Below are 20,481 nucleotides of genomic sequence, written 5' to 3'. Positions count from 1 at the left end.
AAAAAAAAAAAAAAAAAAAAAAAATAAAGAGGGCATGTATTGAATGGAGCAGTGGGTGTTATACGCAAACAATGAATCATGGAATACTATAAATAAATAAATAAATAAATAAATAAATAAATAAATAAATAAATAAATAATCAAAGTTGATTTCCAATAGAGTATCGTAGGAGACTCCAAGGGGAAATATGGAGTACTGTATACATACAATAGTTGTGGTAGTTGGTAAAACCACTCGTCACCTCTTTTTGGCCTTACCCACTTAACTAGTAGCTCCCAAACTTTTGAAATGAAAAACAAACAATAATAAGCAGTTTCCAGACTGTTATTATCAAACTCTGAACATGTGTATTCAAAGTAAGTATGGGTTTAACATTTAAATAAATTTTAATGACCATGCCCACATCTAAGCCCTCATTTGGCCTTTCAGTCTGGAAGGCTCACTTCACAGAGAACTGTCTCGGAAACATCCCCACATCCCCGGCAGCAAAGGTAGGATCTAGCAATATGCATACTTACTGTAGAGTTCGAAATTAAGTAGTTGCTGAGATGTTTGTTTTTCTTTTTTAAACTTCAGCTTTTTTAAAAAAAAAGATCTTATTTATTTGACAGAGAGAGAGATAGCGAGAGCAGGAACACAAGCAGGGGGAGTGGGAGAGAGAGAAGCAGGTTCCCCACGGAGCAGGGAGCCTGATGCGGGGCTCCATCCCAGGACCCTGGGATCATGACCTGAGCTGAAGGTAGACACTTAACGACTGAGCCACCCAGGCGCCCCTAAACCTCAACTTGTATTTCGTGTGTCTGCCATAAGGTAAAATGGATGGGTAGCCATAACACTCCCCACAGATGTTTTGAGAATTTTAAGTCTATAAGAAGTCTATTACAAGAACAATTATTTAGCTTCATTATGGCTTTTTCACAGCGAGTGCTTTAACTAAATGGCCAAATCATTCAGGTATTGGTCATTTTATCATGAATCATGAGGAGCACATTCAATGACCTGCTGGACTGTCAGGTCTACTGTTCTGTCATTACCTGTAGCAATAAAAACTTTAAATGAGATTCAAGTAAAGCAGTGGGTGGGGGAGGGGAGCTACTGACTGAAAATCCTGCTTCCTTTTCAGTTGCTATAAAGGGCAGCATTAAATCAATAAGGATCAAAGGCTCTCCTCCGATGTATGAAATCAGTGCCCCTGAAATAGGAAGAAACAGATTTCGCACTTACTTTTTAAAAAGGTGCATTTCAATTGAAATCCATCCTCACAGGGATGAATCACCTTTCCATCATATTCTGAAAGCGCGGGAACTCTGCGGCTTGGCTTATTATTAGCACAGGCCCCCAGAGAAACAAACCACTTTGGCTTCCATGTTTGCCAGCTAGCTGCTACTGAGATATAAACACTTTAAAAGACCAGAATTTAGAAGCTCCACAATTTCTTTTTTTAATTTCAAGCCTGAAAACTAAACAATGATGTTGCATGGCAATACAACGCTTAGGTCAGCATTTTCTCGAGTATTATCTGAGAACAAAAGTTCCTTGAAATGCTCTGTTAATATATATATATTTTTTTTTTCTTTTTTCCAGGTGAACCTGAGAAATGTTGTTCTCCAGAGTCCTTCTGAAGGAGCCATGATATCAATACACTGAAGGCTCTGACAAGTCCTGCAGTGAAGACCCTCTTTCACCATGATTTCAAGCAGAGTTTCTGCAGTGTGGCCATCACACAGTTTTATCCTTCTGGTATTAACATTCTGAGGAACTCGTGATCCATTTAACACTTCAGGAAAGGCTACCTAGATAATTTGTAGACTTAAGCAACACAGCTCAAAGGTCGAAATTTACATGGAGTATCTTTACAGCATCTCTTTAAAATATCCAACTGACCTTTGGTTTCAAGGAAACCAATCTGACAGGGCTTACCTAAAAACGAAGTCGGATTTGTCTATTTCAGCTCCACAAAGAGACTTATTCAGAATTCCCCCGTTTCCAACCACTGCACACTGATTGTAGGGGTACTCCATGAAAGGCTGAGACTAGCAGGAGGAAGTGAAAAACTATCACAAAATAGCTTTAGTTTCAGAACCACAAACATCACCAGCTTAATTTGAGCAGCTACATTTTTTATACATGCTAAGGAAAGAAAAACAGCAAGGAAAAAAAGCAGAAGTAATGATGCCATAGCATGTTGATCCATTTATGACTTACAATAAAAAAATCCTGTAATCCTGCCTTTCATTTCTCTTGAGAAGAATATACAGTGTATCACATACCCTATCATGTAATAATCTAAAATATAATACATTTGTTTATAAAATGTAACTTAATGTATCTTACATCACATAATTAAGTGCATAACATTAGACTGGCAAAATCCCACATTGGACCCTTCCAACAAACAGGAATGTTTTCAGCAAAATAGAGGAAATAAAGCAATTAGAAAGTATCATGAAATCCTCTATTCTTGGGCATAAAATGAATAGGTAATTTAGTGGAAGCTTCCTGTGCTTCTTAAATAGTTAGACCTGCAGGCTAAGTGATGACACGAGATTTATGCCTGTCATCTCTGCAAATGACCAGCCACAGAGCTGCAGGGATGCCTACTAACTCCATGCTGACATATTTCAAATGAATTTCCAAGGCCTGAATCTTTTATATTTCCTCCAAGGACCCGACTTGCCTACCCCCAAAAGATTTCCCCCTTTTCCCAAGTCCTTCCCAGTCTGAAACATAACTTCTCAATTCAATGGTGCACTTCTTTGCTGGTCTCTTTCCCTGATGTAATGACAGGAACCTGAGCAGCACCAAGGGGGTCCAGCTCAGACTCCACAGTGACATCGTCCTGAGTCACCTCTTTTGTCTTCAGAATTCAAGTGGAGGTCCTCAAGGGCAGAGAGTGTGTTTATGACTTTTAGCTTCCCCTCATCTTTCACCGTAGACCTTGCATGTTGTAATGTACACAGTGGCGTTTCAATAAAGGCTTGCTGGCCCAAGGGCCTGCCCTGGAAAAAACCTCCAGTGTTGAGCTGGGACCCACTTGGACCAGGGTGTGGGAGCCAGCGGGTAAATATTCAGGAATTTTGTGAACTGTTGGGAAGCCACTGGTAAATTTAAATCGGCCACCCCAGGGGTACGTACACCACTAAAATTGGCCAACACTACAAATCAGGGCAGCCTACTGCCCAAAGCCAGTTTACCAGTACCAACGGCAACACCTCAGGGCCAGTGTGGTTCTGAGAAGCCCAAAGAACTGCTGAATCCCTATGACTGTTAGGTGCTCCATCTGGGAGATGCCAAACAAGCAGAGAGAACTCTGGTTCAGCACGTCTAGGTTTGTCTCTAACCATTAAGAATCATATTGTGCTTATTATACGAGAGACGCTGTTCCAAGTGCCTGAGTTATTAACACATGTGATCCATATGAGCATTTTACAGACGGGAAATAAAAGCATGGGTTTAAGTAATGGCTAGCAAGTGTCAGAGCTGGGATTCAAACCCCTGAAGGAGGCCATGCTCTTATTCACTACAGTTACACAGCTTCTCACATTCAATGAATACAATGTTAATTATGTACCTTTTTCTCTTTGTATCTGCAATGCCTAGCAGAGGACCTGGCTCTGAAGTTAATGGTTCCCAAATACCTCAGGTGATTTCAAGTCTGCTGTACTTCTAGCTCAAGATGTCTTCAACCTGTGTTTACTAGATGGTGCCACGATAAATTCTGAATTTTACAGATTGGATAGAATGCAAATATACTCTTAATGGTACAGCAGAAAAGATGACTGAAGGAAACTTGTCTCCTATTAAAATAGCACTCAAAATAACGCATATTTTCTCTGGTTTCTTGGTCAACTGGGAGGAAAAGCCCATATGCTTTGGGATCTCATGTTCAGTAAGAGTAACCTCTGAATTACAAACTCCAATGTTTCTTAAAATAAAGCTCCTAAGAAAGTGGAAAATTTGTGCTATGTTGAGCAAGGCCTGCTCATTACTCACTCTGGTGGAAAACCAACCTTGTTTTCTTTTCAAGTAACTTAGCAAAGTGTTTGAAGGAAATGACTTCACAACATTCATCAAAAATATCTATTGTGATCTGCTTGCTGCTTGCCCCACAGTTTTCTAGCAGAACAGAACAGGGGAATGCAGGAAGCAGGGCGGGAAGGAGGCCAGCTCCCTTAGATGTCTCCTCCAGAGAAACGGGAGTGTTGAAGCAACACAGAAAAGTGGCCTAGCTCTGCAACTGTTACTGAAGTCAGAATTACCTCCCCGCCCCCACCCCAATTTTGAAAAATTAGTGCAAATTTGGGAAATGGATGCTGTTGTTAATTGCATATAAAATTATCAAACCTAGGTTATTCTTTTCAAGGTGCCAGTTAGAAGCCAAAACAATCTCGGCTGCTCCTCTGTTCTGATTAGTCTAAAGCAAGGAAAACACTAGAAAAAATTGCAAGGGTGAGAGTTGTTCATTGTGAAACTCTCCCAGGACTTCTTTGATTGGGAATATAAATACTCTGTACTTATTATCTTTTCGATTATTGGTAATTTCAATGTATCATTAGGGCATTTTTAGAATGCTTTATGAGTCATTTTACGTCCCCCTTTCCTTCCAGAAAATTTGTAATATTTTTTCTCTATCATTTTCTATTCATTTTGCAGTCATTCTCAGCCAATTAGTCTTCCTTTGAATTATAACAGTAAAAGAAAAGCCGTAACAACTTACATGACCAATAAATTACTTAAAAGAAGTCAAAGGTCCAACAAAAGGGAATTAATTGCAAGAACTGAATAGTCTACAGTTGGTAAACTGCATATATAAGGTCATCCCATTTTTTACCATATTGACTTAGCTTAATTGCTTTTAATCAAATCATGAAAAGATGACTGAGAGTGTATGTTTATAAGCGATAGGCTGTTCTTCATGACAAAAATTCTCCCCAAGTTTAGATTTATATTAAAGAAGTTTCTTCTTGTAATGACACTGTATCATTACTCATTAGTTTATTTAATGAATATGTAATGAATGCATATATGCACTGGGGAATGTTCTGGAGCTTGGTATACATCAATAAACACACTGCACAGAAATCCCTGAACGTGAGGTTATGTTCACTGACCACAAATTCTTTTTCTTTTCTTTTTAAGATTTATGTATTTATTTTAGAGAGACAGAGCACGGGGGTGTGGTAGAGGGAGAGGGAGAGAGAATCTGAAGCAGACTCTGCACTGAGCCCCCGATGTGGGGCTCAATCTCATGACCCTGAGATCATGACCTGAGCTGAAACCAAGAGTCGGATGCTTAACCAACTGCACCACCCAGGCGCCCCCACGAATTCTTAACAAATTTACTTCCCAAAGATTAGCCACATAAACCCACAGCTCTTTGTGAAGGAATTGATTCAGTCACCAAAACTGACAATTGGAAGAATCTTATTCCAGGTGAAAAATGGTCCTCTTCCCAAGCCCCAGTAATTACTATGCAGAAAGCCCAAGTAGCTCATCTCATGCAAGGATGAGTCATGAAGACTCAAGGACTTGGAGAGCTTATCATGTAAGATATAAATACCATTCCCTGCAGAGCCACTTGCATTCAAAATTGTCTTTTTAAAAGGGACCACTACCACCATCTTTTACATCAAAACAACTATGGTATTTTAATTCTAAGTTGATTCCTCCATTAGTGTAAGTTACAATGTAACGTGGGAGAAAATTCACCTGCAATGGCGACACAAATCAACCACAACAAATCTTTACTCACCACTGGAAACATATTAAAAATGTTCTCTCTAATTAGGATTTCGTTTTTGCTTTCCACCTCATAACTCATGTTGGTCCCAGCTGGAGTGTTATTCTGAGAAACAATGAAGTTTTGAGCAGCATCACAACAGGAAGCAAGTTTTGCTCTGTGAAGGAGAAGAATAAAAGTGAACCACGGAACGAGATTAAGAAACCAGAAATAGAGGATACAGTGGAAAATGCAAGAGGATTTTTGCCATATTGACTTTCAGAAAGAAGAGAAATCGTTCACCAAGATGACATTTTTATCTCTTTCCACCCTAACTGGTCTGGATGATGGAATGATAACCCAGCAGGATCAAAAAGCGAAGAATGTGAAACATACTTACGCTCAGATAGAGACCTGCTCACCGACAGAAAACACTCATGAACATAATGGTTCACATTTAAAAATGTCCTCCTAATGATAATGTTGTAACATTAAAGAGAAAAATGACAGGATATACTGTAATTATTTTATAATAATTATAAAGTAGAGAAACTAAATTAAGAACAGTGTTACAAACTGTCACCAAAGCAACACGTAGTGATTTACTAGGAGACAAGTCTAATGAAAAGAAGAATCATTCAATACAGGGATTTGTTTCTAGCTTTACTGATATAATTCACGAACATAAATGATTTATATTTAAGGTGTTCAACTTCATGTTTTGCTAATATTTCTACATTGTGGAAAAATCACCACCAAAATCAAGCTAATTGACATATCCATTACCTCACATAATTATCATTGATTTCTTTTCTTTTTTTTTTGTGTGTGTGGTGAGAACAGTTGATATTTACCCCTTTAGCAAATTTCAAGTATACAATATGGTATTGCTATCCACAGTCACGGCTGCTGTAAATTAACACGGGGAATTTCTGAGTGAAGCGAATGTAAAGTTGCCATTCCTTATAGAAAGAATATAATTTAGTATCAAGCTGTTTCAAAACTCTTACTGTGGAGTGAAACATTATTAATAGAATGTAGGAGAATGTAGGTCCTCCCAGGGATCATCAGGGCTTGCCCCCAACCTCTGGCAGGTCAATCTAGATCCACTCAGAATTTATATTTTGTTTATATAATTTTCCAGGGATGCAGAATCCACAGCATCACTTGATAATTATTCCTGAGTTTAATCAACCTTGAGGTCAAGAGATCCTTCCATTTGTACAACTCAACTATCTCAACTGAAATCCATTCCCCTTGTTTGCTTTTCATAGAATCTCTCCATAAAAATACCTCATGTAATTGAAAATGGTAATAAACAAAGGGAACTTGAACCTTTTCAATCTGGAAGCATTTAGAGAAATTCCTCTTCTCTCAGATTTTCCTCCTAGGACCAGTTTTTCATTATTTTAGTCATCTTGTTCCTCTTTAAACCTTTACTTATTTCTCCATATTACTTAAAAATACCTATCAAACAGACTCTTTGCTGCAAGGGAGGTGGGTGGGAGGATGGGTTAAATGGGTGATGCGGATTAAGGAGGGCACTTGTGATGAGCACTGGGTGTTGTATCTAAGTGGTAAATCACAAAATTCTACTACTGAAACTAATACTACACTATACATTAACTAACTGGAATTTACATAAACACTTAGAAAAAAAATATGTACCAAAGCTGGATCCAATCATAGCACAGAGGACAGTGAGTATTCAGTGAACAAGGCTGACATGGTCATTGCTGACATCCTAGATTCATAACTGGTCCTTCCCCATTTATTGGTTTTGGTCCTGAAGGGTATACTTTTGTACAAGTTCCCATTGAATTTTGTCCTTTTGACAAAAATAAAATGCTCTAATCTGTCAGGGTCATTTTGAATTATATTCCAGTCTTTCCAAATTTCAATAATTCTCAGGGTATGAAAAGGCAATGCTGTGATGTTACTTGTACCCTAAAAATCAATATTTTCAATAATACTTATTAGTTAATTTATATCATTAAAATAGTACCTTCTTCTTAATTGAATTCTATCACCTGCTTTATTATCCCTCTTTGGATTTCAGAACCTACCATGTCTTAAAGATAGTTCATGGAGGTTAACAAAAGGAAAAATTGAAAATGAAATGATGTGTATTCAAAAACATGATACTAAGTAGTTTTTTAATTATAAATTTAATCTCATAACAATTCAATGTGGCATATTTCAAATTCAGAAACCCTTGTGTGTTTATCATTTTAAATGTCTCTTTTATGCAACATTTTGAGCAAAGGTAATGGAATAAATTCTCATTTACCTTTGACAAGTAGCTCGATTTCTCTAAGGATATTCAGTGTTTAAGAGAATATTGCATCACCAAAAAAACACTAACCATTGTGCCCTTTGTGTTTTTTTATATTAATAGTTATTTTCTGAAATTACATTTTTTTTTAAATTTTTATTTATCTGACAGAGAGACAGCGAGAGAGGGAACACAAGCAGGGGGAGAGGGAGTGGGAGAAGCAGGCTTCCCGTGAAGCAGGGAGCCCGATGTGGGGCTCGATCCCAGGACCTTGGGATCATGACCTGAGCCTAAGGCAGATGTTTAACGACTGAGCCATCCAGGTGCCCCTGAAATTACATTCTTAACATTGTATTATAACATTCTCAAACCTACAGGAAAATGCGAAGAATTGGACAATGAGTACTTGAATAACTACCAGCTAGATTCTACAATTAAGGTTTTACATTTGCCTTATTGTGCATCCATCAATCCTTTTTCATTGTGGTGGTGATTACAAATCAAAGTCAATACAGAGATCAGTACACTTCAGTCCTAAACACCTCAACATGTATATCATCATTTTGTTTATATTTTTGGGTAAAATTTACATAAAATAAAATCATAAGCACATTTGAGGAGTGTTGAAAATGTGCACACCCTTGTACCCCAATCTCCTAACGAGAATTCCCTCATATCCCTTCCCAGCCTGTCTCCAGCCCTCCCTACTTTTGTGATTAGTTTTTATCAAAGATCAGTTTTGCCTGTTCTAGAATCCATATAAACAGAATCATATAGTATATATGCTTTTGTGTAAGACAACTTTGTCTCAGCATAAATGCTCTTACGATTCATCTATGTGTATTAGTAGTTTGCTTTTTTTCATTGCTGGAGTAGTATTTCACTGTATGGATGTGTTGGAATCTGTTTAGACATGGCCTTTGCACTTAAAAAAATCACTATCAAAAATCAACGTGAAACACCTAATCACTCATAATAACCTCCCAGAAAAAATATCAGAATAATTATCCAAAATTTCATTTCTGGAGCTTGTCTTTACTGACCAATGGGACTTTTTAAGGCTTTCTATTAAGTGGCAGAATTATAAATTTATGTTGCCACTTCCCAGCTGATCCATGTGGTAGACACCCCTGTAACAGCCAGTGTCCGTATAAAGCTGAGGTGCGTAATTCAAACAGAACAAAATGTAATTTTATCTCTGCTATCCCATTTCCCATCATCCTAAACAGTCACTTCTGATCTTTGATGACTCTAAAGTCAACTTGGTATGTTCACAATAATGGGCACACAGCACTTTTCCCCTTCTTGTATAGAAAGAGCAGGAAACATTAAAATAAAAATGGACACTATTGGTATGTGATGGTTAACTTTACATGTCAATTTGGGCCAAGTCAATGCCAAGGTCTGATCAAACACTATTTCTGGGTCTGTGAGGGTGTTTCCAGAAGAGATGAGCATTTGAATTGCTGAACTGAGTAAAGAAGATCGTCCTGCCCAGTGCAGGTGGACATCATCCAATCTATTGATGGCCTAAGTACAAGAAAAGATGGACGAAGGCAAATTGGCTCTCTGTTGGAGCTGGGACATCCAACTTGTCTTGTTGTTAGACATTGGTGATCCTGGTTCTCAGACCTTTAGACTCAGATGAGAACTTACACCCTCACACCCTCTCCCCCAGTTCTTGGGCCTTGAAACTCAGACTGGAACCCACCCCATTGGCTTCTCTGGTTCTCAGGCCTTCAGGTTTGGACTGGAACAATACCATTATCTTTTCTGGGTCTCCAGCTTGCAGACAGCAGGCAATGGGACTTCTCAGCCTCCATAACTGTGTGAGCCAATCCCTCAAAATAAATCTCTTTCTACATCTCTAGATATATCCTATTGGTTCTGTGTCTCTAGAAAACCCCAATACAGATACTGGTACCAAGAAGGTGGGGGGCGAAGTACTCCTGTAACAAATACCTTGTATTTTTACAAATAAAAATGTACAAGTGGCTTAGGACCTGGATAATGGGAAGTGTTTTAAGCTCATGCTAGAAGAGGCTTAGAGTTCCATGAAGAGAATTTTAAAGGCAACTCTGTTAAGAGCTCAGGAAGAAAAGAGGAGAGCTACAGACAAAGCTTCCATCTTCTTAGAGAATAGCTAAGTAATCACGAGCAGAATACTGGTAGATAATACAGAAGTTACATAAAGGCCATTCTGATGAGCTCTCAGATAGAAAGGAGGGACATGTTACTATGAAAGGACAATGGAGAAAAGGCAATCCTTGTTATAAAGTGGCAAAGAACTTGGCTCTGAATTGTGTTTGAGCTCTAGCGTTTTGTGGAAGGTAGGTGCTGAAACTGGGTATTTAACTGAGGAGATTTCTAAGCAAAATATTGAAGGAGCGGCTTAGTTCCTCCTGACTGCTTCTCATAAAATGCAAGAAGAGAGAGATAACTTGAAGACAGAATTATAGTCAAAAGAGAAGCAGGACTTACAGATCTGGAAAATTCTCAGCCTATCCACGATGCAAAAAAAAAAAACGGAGAAAGCATGTTCAGGAGAGAACACTAGGAGTGAGGCCAAGCATCTGTTTGATAAGGAGATTAGTGTGGGTGTGAGCCGCAGACTTAATCAGCCACCCAGCAGGAAAACTACTAGTCTGACTGAAGAGGAAGGAGACAGCAAGGAGCAAAGGAAGGCTGTTGGACTGAGATTTTACAGGATGGGACCACAAGTGCTGCAAACATGCACTATTCTTCTAGATAAGGGAAGGACGACCCCAAAGGTGATTCAGGCTAGCAGGGATGTGTCCTTGGTTTCAAAAAGGGAAGACTAATTTCAACCGGCCAAATGGCCTCTGCTCAAAGCTGTGGGGGTCACCTGGGGACACAGTCCCTGCCCACAGAGCCTGGGGGCAGGACCCCACCCCAGTGGGCCTGGCGGGCAGCTCCTTCAGGATTATCTTGAACCTGAGAGCTCATGAAGTTTGTCTTGCTAAGTTTTGTACTTGCTTGGGAACTGTCATTCTCTCCTTTCCTAGTTCTCCCTTTTGGAATGGGAATGTCTATCCTCTGCCTGTCCCAGCAGGGTATTCTGGAGGCAACTGACTTGTCTGGTTTCACAGGTTCACAGCTGGAGAGAAATTTTGCTTCAGGATGAAATGTACCTCGAGCTCACCCATATCTGATATAGAGGATATTTAGAGGAGACTTTGGACTTTAGAGTTGATGCTGGAACCAGTAAAGACTTTGGGGGCTGTTGGGACGGAATGGATTCATTTTGCATATGAGGAGGACATGAATTTGGGGGGACAGTGGGCAGAATATCATGGATTGAACATTTGTGTCCTCTCCAAACTCCTGTACAGACATCCTACCCCCCATGTGCTGGTGTTAGGATATGGGGACTTTGGGAGATGGTTAGGGTTTAAATGAGGTCATGAGGGTGGAGCCCTCGTGATAGATGAGTGCCCTTCCACGGGTCCTTGGAGAGCCTGCTTCTACTCTGCACTCCGCCACATGAAGACACAAGAAGGCTCTCAGTGTGCAAGCAGGAAGAGGCTCCTCACCAGAACTCAACCTTGCTGGCACCCTGATCTCAGACTTCCAACCTCCAGAACTGGGAGAAATAAATGTCTGGTGTTTATTAGCCACGTGGTCTATGGTACTTTGTTAGAACAGTCAAAACTAGACACTAGAAAGCATGCTCTTACCAGGACACCTACATTGTCTGTAATGGGTCATTCCACATTCCGCAATAGTAAATGTCCCACCAGTTCAGCATGCATAAACCACACACGTGTCAAGTACCGCACACATCCCAGAATATTTTCATACCCGGATGTCCTCTGATTCCCATGACCACCAGACAGCCGGAAAAGATTATTCCCACTTCAGAGATGAGAAAACAAGAGTCGAGAGAAGTGACTTGACCAAGACACCCAGGTTGTAAGTGACGCCAACCTATATCTTTTGACATTCAATTCTCTGCGACTGACACTAGAGTAGGTTGTCATTGGAGGGTAGTACTCTCATTTGAGCTTCTTCCTTCAGGATGTTTTCTATGATGGCACCACCACAACACAGTGCTTCCCACAATAATGTTGGTAGCACCCCACTGAAAACCTGCCCATTCACCACTCCAAGGTGGCAAGAAATCTACAGATACATGCTTCAAACCCTACATATAACTGAGATGTTCAAAGCTCTTGTTTTATGTGACATCCAGGGTCCCCCATGGGATCAAGGTTCAAGTGGTTCAGCCAATGTGCCCCAGTGTCAAAGAGAAAAGAAAGCCAGAGCTTGATGATGATTTCACACTTGCTGTATCATGCCTTCAGCAAGTTCCTCCACACAATCCAGTTTCCAAAAGCAAAGGTGCTCCCCTCCCTGCCCAGGAAAGAACAGGGACCCTTTGCACCACAGAAAGTTCCAGAACTGAAAAGAATTTACACACTTTCAAAAGTGCTTAGCTCTCAAGAAGCAGGTTGGTCCTGAAAGCATCGGGCTTACCACTTTTAGCCTTAACGGTATGAAGACGGTATCGGAAAATGTGCAAATCACCTTTGCATCACAGCTGGTCCAGCAGATATACTTCTGAGAAAGGGATTTTTCTTAAAATTGCAGAAATTCCTTTTTCTTTCACAGTGCAGGTGCTGAGTGTCCCTTGGATTTTTTTTTATTATTATTATTGTTTTGTTTTGTTTCTCCTATTCGTTTTAGGTCTCAGGTCAAAATTCTTCTTCAGTTCTAAATGGGATGTTTCTTGGATTTCCATGAAATGTTAATGAGTGCTTCAGGCCGACTGCGTGCCAGGCTTTAGAGTCCACTCTGAATACTAATGACCTAACTGCCCTAGCTCAGAGCTCCCGGGCAGCTCTTCTGTTTATCAAACTCCCAAAAATTCTTTAATAAGATGTGGGACAAGTAGGGTGAGACAGAGGGTACAGGCCCTTTCTAAGTATTAATAAAGAGTTACCTTCTTCTGAGATCCATTCTCTGAGATTCTAATGAGGGTCTGAGGAAAAGGAGTTTTAAAACCTAAGTGTGTATACCACTTGCAGGGACTTATTTATTACCATCCTGATCAGTTCTCAAATAGTCACATTTCTTTTCCATCTCCAAAGCCACAAGATGCTTGGGCCAAGCAATATGCCAACTGCCTCTCTCTTGTTGCTATCCCCTTTTTTTTGACCTTTCTTCTGTTCCTACCCTACATCATATAACTCACTGATTGACCACTAATAATATCAGACATTTAGTGCATTCTCACTATGTGCTAAGTGTTTCAGATACTATCTCAGCAAGTCCTACAATAACCCTGCAAGATAGGTAGAGGTGATTCATTTTACCGTTGAGGACAATCCAGGCTTATAAAAGGTAAGTAGGTCACATATCACATATTCATTCATATTTACTTAGCACCTAGGTAGTTATTAAGATGCATTGTCTACACACTGGTGAAGAAAACATGATCTAGGAAGGAAGAAAATAAAAAAGGCTTACGAGGATACATTTGAAGGGTAGCAGGTTATGACACCTACCCCCAAATAGGCTGCTTTGATACACTGTTTTGAGATGCAGGCACTTGATAAACAGCAAATGCAGGAAGTTTTCTTTGAACTCCCCTTATCTGCCCGAAGGAGCTCAACGGTTATAAATCCCCTGCTGGACAGTTCCACCAAGGAGGGAAGATGGATTCTTACCACAGGAGAGGAAGCTAGACCACACTCAGAAAGACTTTGTCCTAAATGATCCCACCTTCCAACCAGTGTTCTACGAGCTCTCAACTTTCCTAAAAATCATTTACTCTCCCCTAAGAGGCCTACCTCCCCCTGACCCTTCCCCATGAGGACAGGATCTGGGCCTGAATTCTAAGTCACCTCGGGGAGATACTCATCTTTCCCTGGGTGTCTCCCATGGGGTCTACATGTCAATCAACTTCTGTTTGTTTTTCTTCTTCATCTCTCTTCTATTACATGGGTCTCAGCCAAGAACTCAGAAAGGTAGAGGGAAAATCCTTTCACCTCCCCTTCAAATTGCAAAACAGTAAGTGGTAAAGCCAAGATTCAAACCTAGAATTCAAACCCTTATTATAAAGCCCACCTTCAGGCAATGGCCTACAAAGTGCAATGCTCCCAACAAAGGAATTGGGGGACATTAAGTAAGTAAAATGTGCTTGTTTGAACCACCGTATTTTATTAGCCAGTAGATTTTTCTAGAATCTTCAAGTTCATAATTGCAAGCACACTGTAAAAAAAAGCAGAGAGCACTATGGACTCAAAGGGCCTTTTATATCGTGTAGCTGCTGATGTCACATGATGCGATATCCCAGCCCAGCCTCCACACACATCGTCATGCCCTAGTGGCCACACTGGACTCTGTGAGTCTGGGTGTTTGTGTGTGGGCCTGTGCGTGCAGCACTGTGGTGTGGGGGCACAGGGAAGGTGAGAGAGAAAGAACAATCTGGTATGAGAGGGTCAGAATAAGTCACCCCTGGTCAGAGGCCTTTGAGGAATGAATAAGATTTGCAGGTTTTGTTTTTTGTTTTTTCCTAACTATAAAGATTTATTTATTTATTTTAGAAAGAAAGAGTGTGAGCAGGGGGAGGGGCAGAGGGGGGAGAGAGAGAGAGAGAGAGAGAGAGAGAGAAGCAGACTCCCTGATGAGCACAGAACCCAACAAGGGGCTTGATCCCAGGACTCCAAGATCATGACCTGAGCCGAAATCAAGAGTAAGACACCTAACCGACTCAGTCGCCCAGGCGCCCCTAAGATTTGCAGGTTTTAGACTAACTTGTGAGAACAACAGTGTGTAGCAGCTTACTAAAATTCAAATGTGATGTGAACAACATAATTACAAGAACAATGGCTAGAAAAAGAGGGGAGAAACGCACTGCACTCGTGATGCTCAAAGCATACTCAGTGTGCTTGGGTCTGTTGCATAATCTTTGCTTTCAAAGGCACACTGAGAAGCCAGGGCCTGGCTGGAGGGAGCAGCTCTGCTGATGGAGGAACTGAAATTCATGACAGGTGAGAAACTAACAATGTCCAGATTAGAGAAGGACAGATGTGGGGGATTTAATAGCTGCCTGCCCATATTCTGTGGACTCAGAAGGAATCAGATTTAATTTGTACAAGTGTACATTCCAGAATTAGGACCCACGCACAGAACAATCCAGTGCATATTCACCAGGTGCTCATTAGGTGACGGTCATGAGGATTACAACGTACAAATCATTAAGTACAAATAGGAATAAAGCATGTATGGGCCCTCCCTCTGGGACCTTACTTACATTAGGAGGGACAGACACAAAACATAACTGGTATTTTGATATCATTTCAATATCATACAGGTTGACATAAGGTGAGGTTATGATAAGTGCACAGAGGGAGGGCACCGCGGCTAAGCTGGGGGAAAGGGGAAGATGGTGTGAAGGTGTTAGGACAGCACCCAGCACATGGGCGACCCAGGGAACAGAGCTGTTCAATGAATGAATAAATCTGTGTTTGTGAGGATGGATGGCAGGGCCAGGAGGCCAGAGTGGAAGGCCAACTGGAGGTAACAGGGGTCTATGACTAGAGTTTGCTTAACTAGAGATTAAAAGGACCTCCCTTAAGCAAGTGATTTTAGAGTGCAAAGGGCAGGGGTGGGGTGGGGGAAGATGTGAGATCTACTTACTGGGTGAGAGAACATGGGTGATGGACAGACCAAGGCGGCCAGGAGACAAGACAGTGGTTCCACAAGAAATCGTGCCAAATTCAATGTCATGAAGATTTTTCCCTGTTTTCATCTAAGAATTTTATGGGTTTTGTCCTTAAGTTTAGGTCTTTGATCCATTGTGTGTTAATTTTTGTGTATGACATGAGGAAAGAGGTCTAACCTTTTTTCTATGTACAAGGATATTCAGTTTTTTCTCCATCGTTTTTTGAACACATTGTCCTTCTCCCATTGAATGGTCTTGGCACCCTTGTCTGAAATCAACTGGCCATATATGTGAGGTTTATTTCTGGCTCTCTATTCTGTTTGTCTATATGGCTGCCCTCATGCTAGGAACACAGTAAATGCATTTTACACATTACATGTAATCCTCACAATATTCTTTTGAAGTAGAGATTCTTACTTTCATTTCATAATTGAGGAAACGACCTCAGAAAAATTAATTCCCCGAAGGAATCACAGCTAGTAACTGGGAGACAAAGGATTGAAACCCATCTAATTCCAAACACTGGAAAGAAAATCAGTTCCTAGAAAGACATTTCTCCCTGGGGAATTGAACCCAGACAGTTAAAAAGCACTGAAACAAAATAAACTGACAACTCTGCAGAGTTGGAAATCATTAAATAAAAAGAAAAAAAAGAGTGGCTCCATGACATGGTGCTCATCTAAGTCTTCCCGAACTCTTGACATTCCCTCGTGGAATTCCTTCATCTCCCAAATATTTGCCAAGAACATCCTGTGTTCCTGGCACCATGCTGGACCCTGGGAACATGTCAAGGAATAAAAGAGACTCTGTCCTTTCCCTCGTCTTGTATCTGGGGACGGTACAGTTTAGAATAGAGGCAGAAAATGGAAGAAGGCTTCCGAGCAAAGCAATAAAAGCGACTAACAGTTTGCCCACTATGTTCCAGAAGCAAAAAAAGCCCACCAAAAAAAGCCCACAAAACCCCAGGAATCTCTTTTGTAGAAAGCATCACTGTACCACGAGGGAAGAAAATCCAGAGAAGGTTGTAGGAGCAAAGAACAAGAGAAATATTGTATTCGTAAGCTGCTAAAGTTCTCAAGAAGAGGAAATGAATTAATTCAGAAAATATTTTTCAATTTTCAGTTTCTACATGACGGGTAATGGCAGAGGACAAGAGAAAGTCAAGAGAGAAAGCACAGACCAAAACTGGAGAGAAACCAAGAAAATTAAACGAGACACACAAGGGTGCCCCGGTGGCGCAGTCAGTTAAGTGTCTGACTCTTTGGCTCCAATCATGATCTCAGGGCCGTAGGATCGAGCCCCACATCGGGCTCCACACTGGGCGGCGAGTCTGTTTAAGATTCTCTCTCTCTCCCTGTGCTTCTGCCCCGCCCCCTGCTTGTGGCCCCCCCCCCCCAATAAAAATAAAAGAGACACATTAAAGTGAAACAGAGTTAGAAAACCCTCAAAAAAGCAGAACTAAGAGACAGTCACACAAACGACCAGGACAGAGAGACCCAGACCCATCAATTATCCAGACAGAAATTCAAATATTCACATGATCTCATGGAAACACAGGCTTAGGCAGGCACAACATTTGACAGAAAGGGGCCAGAAAGAGAGCCGTGACAGAGGTCCCTCCAGGGACATTAAAATCAAAACATGTGAGTTTGGGGCTCAGGCATGTTCGAATCCTAACAGTCAACTCCTATGGGGCTCCTACGAGGTCCCAGACATTTTTCCAAGCCCTGTACCAGAGAAACTTAATCCATTCTCATTATAGCCCTATGAGGGCAACACTATTATCATCCCAATTGTTCTCCCCATTTTCCAGATGTGGAAACTGAGGCACAGAAAGGCTAAGTTTCTTGTCTGAGGTCGCACGACAAGGACTCAAATTTGAGCCCTAGTCAACATCTGTGTGCTCTTTACCACTGCCCTACCCTTCCTCTAAATACTGCTTTACGCAACACAAATCAACCATTAAGAGACACGCAGAGGGAAAGAGTCACTGACCCAGCCCACAGAACCACTGTTGTAAGACCTGCAGATAAAAGCTCTGACCATCAGGAAAATATCTGCATCTTGAGACGTTTTGTAAATTGTGATTAAATATTCAAACTGTGCTGAATCTTCATGACTATATGCAGAAGAGAGCAAAATAAGGGAGTAAAACAGTATCCAAATCCTTCCCTTGGGGGACCAGACCAAATGGATACAGGTTACAAGGCTGAGGGTGGCAAACTGGTGTTCACAGGGTCAAGGCCAAGGCTGAAAATTTTTGTCCTGGCAACCAATTTCCTGGGGCTGGGTATGAAGACAGAGCTCTTAACAAGAAGAAAGGGTCTGACACCGAGGAGAACAAATATGAACAGCCAGCACCAAGAGGGCAGAGGCAAGAATCAAGTTTAGGGACATGGAGCAGTGTTCAGGGTAAACTTACTTATTCATTCATTTATGTGTACATTTACTCAGCAAATCAAGATCATAGTACTGTTCTCAGTACCAGGGATATATTTAAAAAAAAAAAAAGTGAATGTCAATGGAAAGCTCGTGGTCTAATGGGAGAGAGACCATGGCAAAAACTTACATCACGCCCTCAGCCCTATGCGCAGGGGATGGGTGAGGCTGCGCCAGGCCTGCTGCATACCACTAATGTGGAAGAACCTGGAAGGGGGACCCAGCAGTCCAAAGGGAACTTCCTTTTGTGACAACAGGGTGGATTTTTGAGACTGACATGTTGCCAGTGTGAGGTATGGAGTCCACCATTTGGGGTCTGGGCTCCTTCCTTACCCTGCAAGCATTCCATAAACCACAGAAAACTTAGGTGCTGCTCTGAGTGGAATAATCCACTTGCTTGAGTCCTTAATCTTGTGTTGACGTTTTGCTGGGTCAGTAATAAAGCAAAGCAAAAGCAAGTTTAACAGAGCCCAACTGCACCTGCACATAAACCCAAGGACCTGGGCCAGCCCTTGAACAGGAGCACATAGGAAGGTATCTGATCCGAAGCTGGGGTGCCAGGGCTCAGCACCCCAGAAGAAGCAGAGCTTAAGCTGAAAGTCAAAAGATGAGCAGAAGTCAGCCAGGCAGGGCAAGAGAAAGAGATGGAGGGGCAAAGAATGTTTGAGAAACAGCAAATAGGGAGTGTGAGAGCCTGCAGGAGAGAAAGAGAGAGCATGGAACATGCAAAATCCTGAACGAAATTCCTTCTGGCTTGGGAGACAGGGTACTAGGTGGGGAACACTGCAGAACTATATCATGAGACATCTTACAAAAGAGACAAGGTGAACAATTTGGCCTTCTATGGGCAAGGGCAAATCATGGCAGGCCTTACGTAAGGCAGTGGTGCTAGGACAAGCATTTTCAGAGTCCTTGAGGAGGACAGATTAGAGGTCTGGACAAAGGTGATGGGATCAGGCGGGAGGATATGGCAGTGCCCAGTACTGTGGGTAGTCTCCAGAGATGGCCACCCTTGGCTCATCCTTGTGCTATACGGACATGTTGCTCCTCACATCAAGAAGTGGAACCTAAGCTCCTCCCTTGAATCTGGGCTGGACTTCCGACTACTCTGACCAAGAGAATGCCGCAGATGTGGTGTTCTGGGACTCCTGAAGCTAGGTCCTAAACAGTCTTGTGGCTTCTGCCTGAGTCTCTTGGAATGTCCACTCTCTGAACACTTCCTAAGGGAACCCAGCCATCACGTTGTAAGAAGCTCAAGTCACATGCCGGGGCTCCTTGAAGGTGGTAGAGATAGCGGGCCTCGCTTGAACTCTTATGAAAGCCCGTATCAAGCACCAGCTGTGGGAGTGAGCCAGCTCCGATGACTCCAGCACCAGCCACCTCGAGACAGAGAGCCTATGGCCTTTGAGTGAGAGCCCCCCAGCTGAGACCAGACAGCCCGTGAAACCGAAACCAGGAGAGACTATCAAGTCACTGTTTCCAGCCATCCCAAGTTCTGGAGCAGTTGATGATGCAACAACAGATAACCAGAACAGCAGGTAAGAGATAACTAGACAAAGGTTAAAAGATAATTAGAGTAGCTGTATCAGTCAGGACTCTCCAGAGAAACAGAACCACTCGTCTGTCTGTCCATCCATGTATCTACCCATGTACGGACATATGTATGTATGTACGTATGTATGTATGTATCTAAAGAAGTTTATTTTAAGGAATTGGCCCACACAGTTGTGGGGGCTGGCAAGTCTATAATCTGTAAGGCAGGACCCAGGCTGGTGATTCAGGCAAGAGTGGGGACTGCAGTCTTGAAGGAGAATCTCTTCTTTCCTGGGAAACCTGTTTTTGCTCTTCAGGACTGAGTGAGGCCTGCCCGCATCATCGAGGGTACTCTTTACTTGAAGTCAACGGATCGTAGGTGTTAACCACATCCACGAGCTACCCTCACAGCAACACCCAGACTAGCATTTGATTAAACAGCTGAACGATGAAGCCTAGCCAAGTGGACACATAAAAGGAACCACTGCGGTAACTCAGATCAGAGTGATGGTGGGGAACAGAGAAAAGCAGATCGGTTTGACACACGTCGGAGGTGAAACGGTTGAAGTTGGCTGATTGACTAGAAAGGAGCCGGAAAGGACAAGACATCAAGGGTAGCACGCAGGTTGCTGATGCAGGCCGCTGGGAGAAGCATGGCGCTCTCCCCGACACGGGGAGAGCCCCAGCCTTTTCCTAGTGAAGCGGCGACCTTTCATCATGTTCATTCACCGTCAGGCTCATTAAGGGAAGATGGCATCACACTGCAGCCGTAGAACTGGTAGAACGAATCTAGAAGTTAGATCGTGAAAAAGCAGGGTTGTGAA

At 41.9% G+C, this 20,481-nt stretch overlaps 1 protein-coding gene across 1 annotated transcript in view; it reads right to left on the bottom strand.

Moving 5' to 3' along the window:
* Positions 1-20,481, bottom strand: part of ST8SIA6 (ST8 alpha-N-acetyl-neuraminide alpha-2,8-sialyltransferase 6) — a 133,979-nt gene that overhangs the window by 3,613 nt on the left and 109,885 nt on the right. Inside the window, exons 5-6 of the mRNA XM_021696775.1 lie at positions 5,754-5,898; positions 1,922-2,034 (exon numbers count right to left, since the gene is read on the bottom strand). Coding sequence (XP_021552450.1) covers positions 1,922-2,034; positions 5,754-5,898 — 258 coding nt within the window. The remainder of the gene's footprint in view (positions 1-1,921; positions 2,035-5,753; positions 5,899-20,481) is intronic.

This window comes from Neomonachus schauinslandi, chromosome 5 (genome assembly GCF_002201575.2).
Source record: "Neomonachus schauinslandi chromosome 5, ASM220157v2, whole genome shotgun sequence".
NCBI lineage: Eukaryota > Metazoa > Chordata > Mammalia > Carnivora > Phocidae > Neomonachus > Neomonachus schauinslandi.
This window is presented reverse-complemented; position numbering and strand designations above follow the sequence as displayed.